The 14,336-nt window shown below is 37.6% G+C and overlaps 1 protein-coding gene across 1 annotated transcript in view; it reads right to left on the bottom strand.

Annotated features, from left to right (window-relative positions):
- Positions 1–600: 600 nt before the first annotated feature.
- LOC142104188 (transmembrane protein 272-like) overlaps positions 601–14,336 on the bottom strand; it is a 109,537-nt gene continuing 95,801 nt past the window's right edge. Inside the window, exon 6 of the mRNA XM_075188712.1 lies at positions 601–2,503. Coding sequence (XP_075044813.1) covers positions 2,435–2,503 — 69 coding nt within the window. The 3' untranslated portion in view covers positions 601–2,434. The remainder of the gene's footprint in view (positions 2,504–14,336) is intronic.

Below are 14,336 nucleotides of genomic sequence, written 5' to 3' on the forward strand. Positions count from 1 at the left end.
AAGCTGTGTGACATTACATCAGGGTGACCCACGCTGTAGGTTTCCCTGTTGTAGTGTCAACAACCAAGCCTGTCATAGCCTTGTGCTGGCATTTGTTGAAGGACCCACTCTGTTCATTGCCCAGAAATTGCCACAACCATCCCAGGCTATGAGCTATGGCTATGTGTCTTTATTTATAATTGAAATGTTTTCAAATTCAGCATCAGTCCCATAATACATAGAAGACAGAAAAGCCCAGCAGAGACATACCAGGACCACTAAAGACTTGAAACCAGGAATCCTCAATCTACTACTTATCTCAGAAGGACTGGACATTTAAGGCCTTGAAAACTAGAGGAGACAGATAAGTAAAACTGCACTAATCAAACACTCTGCAGTGTGCGCCTCACAAAGTGCTTTTTTTCTGCCGATTACATATTCAAACTCTTTATTACCTTTAAAGATGGATAATTAAAAATGTTATGTCACTGGGTAATACTTTTTATATTATCCACTGGCAGACACTCCCGGGCCGCAAGTGAGACATGCATGAAACAAAACGCTACAAATTTACAGGACAGTTAATACCCTGTGACAACATAGTTACACATAAGCACATAGTGAATTTTAGGTCACCTTTATTGAAAGAAAATACAAAGAACATTATTATAGTAATTTGGAAACACAGAAGATATTTAGATTTAATTGAAATTGTTATACTCATAACTGATTTATATCCATTTAAATTTGTTAATTATTTATATTTTGTCAATCATGACCCTATTACTACTTAATTACCCCCTTCACCAATTTCCACTCCTTTTGAATACCTACTTTCCCTAATAAAATTCTTCCTTTTAAAAGTGTCCATTTCTTGGGGTCTTGTCTTGGTTTGGGAACCTCACCTCTTTCTGCACCGGTGACACTCTCTTTCTTCACTCAAGGAACAAGAGGATGTCACCACAATAAATATCTGTTGTTTTCCTACATTTATACAGTATTGTTAATAGAAAAGGTTTATGATTAGGCAAATTTCCTTTGTACAGTTTTATTCATGAATCACAAATAACGTAAGTGGAAGAAGAGCAAAGGGAAAGGAAGAAAGTTTTTTAGAAAAAATCCCCATCTCACAGTGATAAAGTTTATAAAACTTTAAAACATTGCGGTTCCAAAACTGTGTGCCTCACAGGGGTGACGTGGCCAGGGCCGGTGGTAAGCAAGGTGGGGAACTACTTGGTAATAGTTTTGGCTTTAGAGGTGTCTTGAAAAAATTATGGAGATCCTAAGGGTGCCTCGAACCGAGAAAATTTGGGATCCACTGCTAACCCTAAACAGAAGAGATCCATCAAGCTTGTGTTGATGTTATGAAAATGGGATTTTGAAATCTCTGTGTATATGTCAATTGTATATTGCAAGATGGCAATTTCTGCAATTAACAAGTTAAATTTTTTAAGTGGTCTATTTATTCAGAAGTAAAGTAAATAATAATGCATATTATATCGTATTATAAAATTCAGATGGCATTAATATATATCACATATAAATGGTGATTACATCAGTATGCAAAAGAGACATTTATATCATATATCATGAATAAAATACATTTTTAGCTTTGAGTTCTGGGACTTGCACTCTCTTGGCTTTATATATTGTATGTATGTATGTATATGTATTTCTTTGCAACATTATTTATTTACCATTAGCACTCTATATTGAATATTTCCAAGTTAGACCTGTACACAGTAGAGACCTATAAATCAGTGTGTGATAGACAGGCTGATATACTTTAATGGACGTAGGTGTAGCCATCTAACCTTCAAAAGGGGATGTTCATTACCCTTAAGATCAGTAATAAGTTAAAACAATACATCTAATGAAAGAAAGAGACACCACCCTGTAATAAAATAACAGCAGGCATTGTAATGTGTTACAAGATATAAAAAGCAAAGCTGACAATTCAATATGATGGAGCAACAAGTTGAGAAAAAGGCCGACATGGCATAAAGAAGGAAAGAGCTTGTGGCCGTAGGTGTCTACTGAAATCCTTAAAACTTAGATCAAAGGGTACATTGTATCACATAAATGATACCGAAACATAATGTGAAGTGTTATGTACACATTTTTCTGATCACTAAAAATAAGGCCTTATGTAGGATATTTAATATTCCTGAATTTCTTAAAGGTGGGGCAGTGGATATATCTGTATCCGGGAAATACACACTGTTAAGTGGTGTAGATTCTAAAGCAAGAGTGCCCCTTATGGCCAAATTCTCATGAAAAATGTTAGAATATTTATGAGCTTTACCAGTCACTTTCATTTTTAAGTGTCTCTTTCTTTATTCATGAAGAGCTCTACAAAATATATATATATATATATATATCATTCTGAAAAGAATTTGTGTTAATACTGTAGGTAGATATGCAACATTAACAGATCCACAGGTCAGGGCATGTTTTATTTCAGAGCTTCTACATCCACCGGGGAATGGTCTCTGACAGGAGTCTCTGTATTTCCGTTTGCCACCTGAAACACGGAAGAAATTTAAATTTAAATTCAACTTACTTATTCATGTAAAAAATGTGCAGAAATATATATACACAGTGGACCTGATTCATTACTGATCTTGTCATCATCATTATCCTCATCATTTCTTTATATAGCGGCAGCAAATTCCGTAGCGCTTTACAATTGGATCTTATCTGCCTTTTTTTGAGGATCTTAAGAAAATCTTCTCTGAGCATGCCAAGAAAAGGGAGATAAGAAGGACAATCGGTTGCGTAAGCTAAGATTTTCTCAAGTTAAGGTAAAAATCCTTCTTAACTGCACATTAAGAAGTTTTCTGACCATGTAAGAAAAAAGGGTTGGGAATGGGAGGAGAATGGGCGGAGATCCAAAATAAGTTAAGAAGAGTAGAGGTTATTTGTACTGACTTAAGAAGAGTAGGCGTTCCCTCTGTATCTGTTGGATAGTTAAGAAAAAAAGCTGTGAGTTTTATCTTAACTTAACTCCTTGTTGAAACTTAAGGAAGCTCAGGGTCATGTTTAAATCCAAAGCAGCTACAGCAGCAGCGCTGAGTAACAACAATAAAATGTTCTAAAAGCATTATTCGTTTAAAACACTTGCAACTAAATATGCACAACATGTATCTTAATACACTTCACCTAAGAAAAAAAATTTTTTTTGGGGGGGGGGGGGGGATTTATTATATATTCATATCAAACAATAAACATTGTGTACATTTTGTTAAAAGCAACTTATTTTTAATTACAACCATCATTGTAATAAATTGCACTGTAAAGTGGCTGATGTGTCCACAGTTAGTTGCTGATAGTTGTTAAAAACAGCTAACAATACGCTAGTAATAATGTAACAGCATAACAGCTTAATTTATGAAAATTTTACGGATAATTTGTGCGGACTTAAACCAAGCGTACGCTTACATAAGGGACACATAGGAAAGCCACACAAACATGGGAAGGATATATAAACTTATATTACCACTGTTGAAAGGTGGATTGTCTAACCACTACACCAACGTGCAAGTTGAAACAATATGTGCATAAAATAGACTAGAAGGAAAAGCTGAGCATCAACTTCTCTCATAACAAACAGTTTTACTTTAATAATTTTTATAAATGTCAATAAATATACAATGAAATATTAGAGACATAAATCCTTGGTACATGCCCAGTTTAAATATTTGGATATGGAAATTCAGTCATGTATAATAATAATAATAATAATAATAATAATAATAATAATAATAATAATAATAATAATAATAATTGGACTTCAAATTGACTTTTTTTTTTTTCTTTTTGGCACTTAGGTTTTTTTAGCTGTCATCTGTGGATATTTCCTATGTTTTTGCATACAATTTTCAACATGCAGTTTAGCCATATTCCACAAAATGTAGCAGGAATCAAACTCATGAACCCACTGATGAAAAGTGGATTGTCCAACCCAACGTGTGAGTGGAAATAATATGTCCATGAAATAGACTAGAAGGAAAAGCTGAGCATCAACATCTCTCATAACAAACAATTCTACTTACTTACTTTAATAATTTTAATTAATGCAACAATCAATCAATTATATTATTATTATTAATTCTACAAAGAAATATTGGAGCCAGAGATCCTTGCTACATGAACAGTTTAAATATTTGGATATGGAAATTCACAACACAACACATGGATTACTGCCAACATGAAGGTTTAAGGATAAACAATAAAGAATTACACACACACACATTCTCTTGTTCTCCATCAAGAAAAATGTGCTATTAATTTAATTTAAAAATGTAAATAAACGTGAATGCAGATGTAACGGCTAATAATTCGCAATCATACATATGTACGATACTCTAAAACCAAATATTAGCGTACTCTTCTATAAGGGACACATTGGAGTAAATGAAATGATTCTGGATTCAAACTCATGACCCTGCTATTGTTGTGAAGCTTTTCAATCTAATATCTATTAATATAATTCTTATGTGGTTTTTTAAATTTTCCATGTTGCATGTTTATCCAACAGATCCCCAGCCCTCCAGAAACTGTGGAGGCAGGACACTTCAGGTTCAACATTGATTTGCAAGGTAGAAATGTTTTCAAATATGGTTTATATCACACTTTTTGAATTCTCTGACATCCTAAAAAAACAAATCTATTGTGATGAAAGTAAAGTCCTGTTTCATTTTTATAAACATATACAAATGCAGGCACCAGATAGTTTGGACTTATACAAAAGTGTACCTTTGAATTCTGCAAAATTGAAATTGTGCTGTAAGGCCTGCCTCTGCTGCTGCTGCTGAGATTATCATATGTGACTTTTATAGCCTTAGTACTTAGAAAAATAATGATAAAGCTTGATTGGTAGAGTTTTGTTTAAAATAGACCAAACTACAGGTTTTCCTTTATGTACTACCAGGCCTTAGCTGGGACATGTCTGCCTCACCTGAAAAATATTCAGTAATCAAGGAGGATTGGCAAGTTTAATTTCATGCAGAAGGATCAAGACATGGAGGAGTTGCCTTTTGCAGCATGTAAGTATCTAGTTGTTGTTCCTTTTAATGTATTGGGGGACCTGTGTTACAGTTAAGGCAACAAATTGTAGATTTTACTGCTTGAAAGTACAGGTGTATACAAAGTACACAGTCAACTATTTTTTTTTATTTCAAAATGGCCTAAGGTTGATTGCTTTTTCTCTTATATTTTAAACAGAGAAAGAAGACAGGCATTATGGGTTCCAGCATGACCTGCCTTGTCCAATGGGATGAAACCAACATGCATGTGTTTATAATTTTTAGTTTACAAAGGTTGGAATTTTCAGTTCGTTTTCATGTTTCATTGATTACTGTAATACTCATTCTCCTGTAACTCTCTGCTGCTTTGGACACTGTTTAACACCCGCTTTTCCTACACATCCTTCACTCCATTGTCCATCTAGACACAGTTCTCTCCTGGGTCACTTCCTACCTCTATAACTGCTCCTGTAGTGTATCCACCTCTGGCACATTCTCCCTTCCATTCTCACTCACTCTCTATTGAGGTGTCACAAGGCTCCTTTTAGTGCTAAATTGTGTACTTTAATATTTTACATCTATGGGTACTAATTTGGTCATTTGCCCTCCAATACCACCTCTACGCTGAGGACACCCAAATGTACAATGCTTTCCCTGACCTATTTCTTTCTGCACTATCTGTTGAAAAACTGTCTTTGTGCATTCACCCATGGATGTCATAACCATACATGCCTACTTCTAAGATTTCTCTCCTGGGAGATCCGGGGGAGAAGTCATGTGACATGGGGACGGAGGAGGGCGTGGTGACATTTCACGTCACCATGGCCCGGCCCCCACTCTGAAAAGCTGAAATTCACGGCATTTAATGGAGGGGGTAGAGCTTAATGATGCGATTAAGGCCGGCCCCCTCCATTCACTTTTGCCTACTCTTCCGGAGTCCGAAATTTGGGAGCCTCCCGGGAATTCCGGGAGAGTAGGCAGGTATGGTCATAACGATAGCTAAAGAAAATCATGTTCTAGAGAGAGCTCATTCTTGTCCCTCATCCCAGAGTCACCAACTGGCCTCCAATCTCACTCACTGTCAATAAAACTACTATACCCTCTGTGTTGCCTAAAATTGAATTCCTCAGTAAATTTGTGAGGAGGATAGGAGGATCAGATTCATGAGGTATATTTGAGTACCAACAATGTATTACTTTTAATCCTGTCAAAACCATATCACAAAGTTATGTTTAAAATTAGGCATATTTTAAACCATGAGTAAATTACTGTCTGCTTTTTGTGATAGTTCCCTCAAAAAGTTACACTTTATTTCTAAACTTACATTTATAACTCAGCTATGCAAAAACTATCGAACTTAAATCTAGTGCCTGTTATCAGGTGCCTGCAATTAAAGGTTCCTGTTATAAAGTAATAATAATAATAATAATAATAATAATAAAAAAAGTGCCAGTAATTGCAAATAGCAATCCGCCCCCTATTTGCTAGGATATGATGAATGACAGGCAGACATTTTACACACAGGTGTAGAAAAGATCCGCGTGTCACGGGAGCTTGCCCACACGTGCTCAGAGAACCAATCAGAGAGCAGAGTATTGGAAAGTATATTGTGGAGAAAATGAGGTCCTCCACATTCGCACGGAGAACTGAGAGTGCTGACCGAGGGCATGGACAGCATGCCCTCTGGTCAGTACATCTCTAATGAACTTAAATTGGGTGCGTACCAGAGGGTGAACCGCTACATCTGGTGCCGTTTTTATCAAAGGTGGAGCATTGTGTAGCTCCAGAGGCGCTGGAGTGATCTGCGCCGCTGCCAGCTCCAGCTTTTGGTGTAGCTCAGGGAGGAGATAGTAAGATGTGAGTTCTCTATTAATTGGATGAAAAACTAATCTAAACACTTGCTTTATTTTTAGGAATAGTTTCAAACTTTATTTTGAAAGAAGGTGCCCTACCCAAAATATAAATCTGTCTCTTGATTAGAAATGTAACTCCCATCACGTAACTCTGATCACATTATTATCTGACTACATCTATATAATTGAGAACCAGGTTGATTTTTGAAATATACACTTATATGTTATATTTATTCTAACAGACCGTAGACATCATGTCAGATGGCTGGAGGCGGAGGGGGTGACGCTGGTGGTAGAGGCAGAGGAGGAGGAGGTTGCACCACTGGTGGAGGCAGAGGAGAATGAGGAGGTTGCGGCAGAGGTGGAGGAGGCACCAGAAGAGGTGGCGGAGGTGGACCTGGAGGAGGAGGTGCCTACCACACAGCCAGTGTTGGAGGGAGCGAGGGGTGAATGTAAGTATGGAAATTAAACACTATGTATTCCTTTTCTAGTTGAGCAAAAATCATTAATAACCACATGCCCTTTTCCAAATAGCTACTTAGCCATTCCACAGTTTTCAACCATAATGGCCATAAGAATAATTTTTGTGATTTCAAGTAAACCCCAGCCACCACACAAATGTGTATATATAAATACATCTGCCACCCAAGTGTAGTAATCCTCTGCCTAGTACTGTGTTTAGCATACTATTAATCTTTTCCAACAAAGTTATGTAACACTCCATGCCTCTGGTTATCCCAGCAAATGAGACAAACAAAGTACACCCTTTTGAAGTAATATATGTTTGAACAATTAGCTAAGCATGTTTTTTTTCTTTTTTATCAACAGATCTAGAAGACACCCAGGCTATGGATGAAAACACTCAAATGAGGCCATCACACACGATATATTAAAATATAGAAGAAAAATAAAAAAATATTTGAAATTGTTAAAAAAAAAAATAATGTTTTGAGCCAAAATTTATAGTTAATGCAAATATTTCTACAGTTGTTTTTTTTAAATTACCATTTTAAAATTTGTTTGTAAAAAAAAAAAAGGTGTCTGTCTTTTGTAATTTAATTACAAGAAATGTATCGAGGTTATTTTAGCCAATAATGGCTGGACATTCAGAACATACCATAATATTTAATTTACATTGGTCCCTTTGCACTACATCTTACTTTATTTCATCATTTATTTATTTTATTTTTTTAAATTTCTTTATTGAAGAATGTCAAACATGTACACATCAGTAAATACATTAGAACAAAGATATGCTTATACTTAATAATCATGAACCACGACACATAGTATGAGGAAAGTCGTCATCTGTGAGTTACTGAAGTGAACTATAAATATGATATCACACATAAGATACAAAAGCCTGGAGAGACCGGGGCAACACAAGCACTCTCCTAGTCCAGAAAGATAGGTGGGTCTTGCATGAATATTCTAGTTTCGTACCAAAGGGTGTGTTGAAAACATTTTTGTATTTGCTCTCTCAGCGGGACTGACAAAGTGCCAACAAAGCTCTCCCAAGTGTCAAAAAATCTCCCTGTGTATTTTGTTTTTTGGAGGGAGGCTTCCAACCAGTCCATTTTCATGACAAAGAACAATTTTTCTTTAAAGAGGTCCAGTGTGGGGGATGTGCTCTGGATCCACATGTGGAGGATGCATTTTCTTGCCACTGCCGAAATAATCAGCAGCAGACGTCTGCCACCTCTGGATGTGCGGGCATTTGGTGGGAGAATGCCCAATATAGCCCAGTCTGGTGTGAAAGGGAGATAATTTACCAGATCAGTAGTAGCGAACCTCCACACGCTTATCCAGAACCCTCTAATAACCGGACATCCCCAGAAACAATGAAACATGTCCGCCCCTCCCATCCCACACTTAGGACACCTATCATTATCTGACAGACCCATAGCCAATCTGCGATGTGGAGATATATATCCCCTGTGAAATATGTTGAGGAACATTTCTACATATGTAGAGGCTGGGAGTAATCTGATCGAGATGTTTAAGTTTTTAAGCAAAATGTCATTAGTTAAGTGCGGGAATGTCAATAACCATTGAGCAAGGCCCGAGCGTATGGTAGAATAGTCTATGTTGTTTCTCAGGAGTCTATAATGAATTGAAATAGCTTTTTGTTTGGGGGATTTAGAGAGTAGTATATTGTCTATTGGGTTATCCCAATCTATGTCTGAGAAAAAAACAATTAGGCTCTTGACATAATGTTGGGCTTGGAGAAATTTCATCCCGCATGGGCCTAGAAATGGAAATTTTTCTCTAGCTTGGGCATAACGCAATGGTTTCTTGGTTGATTTATCCATCAATTGACCCGCAGAGTATAGACCCTGTTGTTCCCATGTCTTAAAGGGATGAGCCGCCATGCCATCCTGAAAATCAGGATTACCAACAAAAGGAAGGCGTACAGACTTGTAAGGATTTAAATGAAATTTATGTCGAAGAATGTGCCAAATCTTTCTCACAGACATCACCAGTGGGTTATCTAATAATTCTATCGATATTTCCTGGTCATGAATGTGAAGAAAGGACTTTATATGCATAGAAGGTATAAATTGTTTGTCCAATGACAAATTGGTATATATACTAGTTTGTGATATCCAATCTCTTAAGTACCGTAAATGTGCAGCGTAACTATACAGAACTATATTGGGAAAGTTGATGCCTCCATTGGAAGATGACTGTTGTAGTTTGATAAACGGGATACGAGGACGTTTTTTCCTACAAATGAACGTGCGGAATAGGCAATTCAATAAATGTTCATCTGATTTTGTGAGAAGTAAAGGTAATGTTTGTAGAGGATATAGCAATTTGGGGAAGGACACCATCTTCAAGAGATTCGCTCTACCCAGATATGAAATATTGAGATTATCATTTATTTATTTATGATGGAACCAGCAACTCTGAGGCGCTGTACAGAGGACACAGTCCCTGGGCCAATATAGCTTACAGTCTAACAACACACACACACACACTTTGATTGATGAAGTCAAATGGCGTTGAGGGAGGACATTAAAAAAAACATGGGAAGAACATATAAAGTCAACACATATAAGGAAATGGTTGTGAAATTAACTCATGGCCCCAGTGCAGTAAGGTAGTAGTCTGAGCGACTAAACCACCGTGCTGCTCGAATGTGATCTGCATTGATGTTTTGTAAAGCTGAGTACATAACATAGCACATACAAGCCGTAGATAGAGAAAAACAAGGATTCAAGACAATGTTGCATTTTTCTCCAAGAAAGAGCCCTAAAAATCAACCCACCCCCTCTGAATCTTAGGCTATTCATATGGATGAACATAATAATGTGAATGTGACCTGTGGGGCATCTTCCATTTTAAAAGTAAAACATTGTAATAAAATTAAAATGCACCTTGGCCTAACAAAGTTGCATTGAAGGGTGAGATACATCTAAAATAGGATGACAGATCTATCATTGTGGTAGAACATGTAGTAGATCACGTTTGAACAACAGAGTAAAAATCAAGCTAACAAGTGTTTGTGTGTTACCTAAAAAAAAACCATTACTTTATCTAAATAGTATCCTAATTGTACTCCTTGCAATTTTTTAAAAAAATCCTGGTTTGGCCAAAGCTCCTGTTGTGCTCATTTTCTTAATGATTCACGTCTGCAAGCTGCACACAGATGCTAAGGCCATATTTGGTATTTGAACTCATGACGCCAGTTTTGTGAGACCAAAGTGCTAACCAGTAAGGTACCTGTTCAAATTGTAACTGCCATACATTTTTGGGTAATAAGGAAGAGCACTATTATGTAGCTCTTATATCTGTTGCACACATGCTGCATTGTTATACTTCTCAATCTAGTCTCTAGAATGTATTGATATTTTCGATTGAACCTTGCCTTAGTGGTTAGCCAATCCACCTTCTAACAATGGAGTCATGAGTACAATTCCTAACTCATGCCCTTTATCGTTATGTACTTTGCTATGTATCACTTATGGAAGAGTAGGCTATGCATTTTTTGTAATGTAAATTACATATTTTTTCACATACATTACTGTTTATTTTAATATGCATGTTTATTTATGTTTGTGAATTATTATGAGATTAATCTGCATCCACCTTATTATTATTTTATTATTATTACAATTTATTTATATAGCGCCACTAATTCCGCACCTCTGTACAGAGAACTCACTCACATCAGTTCCTGTCCCATTGGGGGTTACAGTCTAAATTCCCTAGCACACACAGACATAGTTGTAATCAAACTCTTTACACAATCTTTCATGTAGGGGATTAAGAAGGTGTGTTAATTTAGCTAATTTAAAACAATTCAAAATGATTTCTCTCAGGTGCTATAAAGATGTAAGTGTTACAACTAATAATTAGATTACAATTGTGCTGCAGAATACACTCCAGAGTGTGTTTTACATTTGTAAACAAACTCTTAGCACCTCCCACAGTTGCAGTTACGCAACACTTTCTTATCTTAAATTAAGAAGTGGAAGTTATGCTTAAGATCAGTTGCTTCTTATATTCCATTGAGTAAAGGACTGAAGGTGTGCGTGTTTTTGAACTTTCCATTCCTTAGTGAATTACAAACTTCTTATCTCCCCGTATGTTCTTAAAATACTTATTGCAATTTAAGCACAAGATCCAATCAGGCCCAGTGCCTGTAATCGCCAAATGATCATCAACTATCTGGAGCCACAAATCATGGACTGTGCCTGTAGTCACCAGAGCCAGGAACTAACCCTGTACCTGTAACAATCAACTGGCTGGAGCCAGAAACAAGCACATTGCCTGTAATAACCCAATTGCCATGAGCCAGGAACTAGTGCTTGTAATTGTTGCATGCTTGGAGCAAGAAACTGGCACAGTACCTGTAATGATCAAATACTTGGAGCCAGAAGCTTGCCAGTGCCTGCACTCGCCTACCTCCTAGAGCCAGGAACTAACGCTGCACGTGTAATTAATCACATGGAGCCAGAAACTAGAACAGTACCTGTATTCGCCACCTGCCCAGAGCCAGGAACTAGCACTGAGTCTAACATTATCAAATGTTTAAACCAAGAAACTAGCTCAGTACCTGTAATCACCAATTACCCAGAGCCAGGAACCAACAGTGTACCTGTAATTATCAAATGACTGGAGCCACAAACTAGGACAGTACCTGTAATTACCAACAGCCCACAGCCAGGAACCAACACTGTATCTGTGATCATCAAGTGCATTGAGGGAGACATCTAGTAAAGTGCATGTAATTCATACTTGCCTACTCCCAGAAACTTGTTTCCGGGAGAGGGGGCGTGACTGGAGGGCGGGGGGAGGCCAATCGTGCCATTTTGGCCCCGCCCACCGCGAAACTGTAATGACCATCGCAAGGGGCGGGGTCAAAATTCCGCGATTGGCCTCGTCCCGCCCACCCTCCAAAATAGCGTGATTTGACGCGATTCTCTGTGAATTCCGGGATGCGGGAGAAATGCCAGCTGACCCGAATTTCGGGAGTCTCCCGGACTTTCCGGGAGAGTTGGCAAGTATGATGTAATTTCCAATTGCTTAGAACTAGGAACTAACAATATACCTGTAAATATCAACTGCCCTGTTAGGTCTATCTGTCTGATCACGTGACCTGAGAGGCGGGGAATTAACTTCCCTACTATTTGTTAGGTCTGTCTGATCATGTGACCTGAGAGGCGGGGAATTAAAACTTCCCCACTATTTAGTCTTCACTCTGACACTCTCCTCTGTCAGAGCAACAAGTGTACTTAGCGTCTGGCTGCTCCTGATCTCTGTGCTTTCCCTGTGCACTTATCCCTGTGAATACTGGTTGACCTTCTGTGTACCGACCAGGCTTGTCTGATTAACCCTGCATCTGCTGAATCCCTGGCAACACGCACTGGCTGACTTTCTGTGTACTGACATGGCTTGTTTAGTTAACCCTGCATCTGCTGAATCCCTGGCAACACGAACTGGCTGACCTTCTGTGTACCGACCCGGCTTGTCTGATTAATCCTGCATCTGCTGAATCCCCGGCAACATGCACTGGCTGACCTTCTGTGTTTCTAGAACCGTTCACCCTGCTACCATCTCTCTACCACGCCGGTGGGCTAACCTAAGGGCCACGACCTGCGGGCTTCCGGCAGCTAAAATCATCCAGCCTTGCGGCGGTTCTTGGAGAAGACAGGGTGGTCGGTTAGACTCTGCGCCCTGGGGAGGCCAGTGCCAATACAAGTTGGTAGTTGTCTCCAGTGAGACGTAACATGCCCAAAGGCAGGAACTAGTAAAATGCCTGAATCAATGAACATGTATCCTCACTAGCAGCTGCAATTGTTATTCTGCTACCTTGTATGTCAAAAGTACCCTACACCTGTTACATTATAAGCTTGTTTGGGTAGGACTATCGTTACCTCTGTTTCATGTTATTTGTTGGTATCATGATCCCCTCAATGCACATTACTGCATAATATAATGGTGCTTTACAAATAAAAGATAATAATAACAAGAAGAAAAAAAAATGTTTTTACAGGAAAGGTTAATTGAGAGCGAGCTAAGTTAGGGATATCCATTTGTTAAAGTTTGCTCAAACTATAAATGCAATCACATTTTCTGCTGGTTGATAAATAAAATAAACTAGCTATAGGTGTATTTTCCCGTTAACTGGGGAACATCAAGATCCATAAAAAGTAAGAATTCAAATGTACATATTTCATTATGCTTAATTTACAACCATCCTAAGAAAATTAGGACACATAAGGGCCCTAACCTTTTGAGAGGACTACCACTGATTAATACTAATTAATGTTAATGATATATTAAAATACATTGGGCTAATTCATGTTCGTCCGTTTAAGTAGCGTATCTTGCGTGAAAAAGCTCTGCCTATACCCAAAAACAAACATTACGCAAATTAATGAAATTGCATGTAATTCATGTTTAAACACAAATTACACTTTCAACTCCCTACAACTTGAGAGGCGGAATGAGGGAGGGAAGTGACAGACATGAACACTAAGGTCTCTCCGACTCAGATGCGGACAATTCAAGCCCTATGTTTGTCACAAGCATACTTGTTTTGAGCTGTATCATTTGCACCCACTACAGGGCAGGTGTAAATGTTGACTGATAATTATGACTGACACAACATAGACTTTTGATTTAAAGGTTATGTATGCAAGCCACTAGCTATCACAGAACAATTGTATGCAACATAGATATAGTATTAAAACACATTGTATATACAGTATGTATTGAAAGCATCGTTATTTATGTAATTAATGTTTAAAAAAAGTGTATATATATATATATATATATATATATATATTTATATGAAAATATTTATATTAACGATTACATTGATATTATATTGGTTGTTATTTTATTATAAAATAAAACTTTTATGTCTTCTGATGTGACCTGTAATTGTACATACTACAGTCTGTTCTATGTGTCTAAATATGGCAAGTACTATTTAGGCAGAGTGTTTTTCCGTCCAGATTCAACT

The sequence above is a fragment of the Mixophyes fleayi genome, chromosome 10 (assembly GCF_038048845.1).
Source record: "Mixophyes fleayi isolate aMixFle1 chromosome 10, aMixFle1.hap1, whole genome shotgun sequence".
In the NCBI taxonomy this organism is placed as follows: domain Eukaryota; kingdom Metazoa; phylum Chordata; class Amphibia; order Anura; family Limnodynastidae; genus Mixophyes; species Mixophyes fleayi.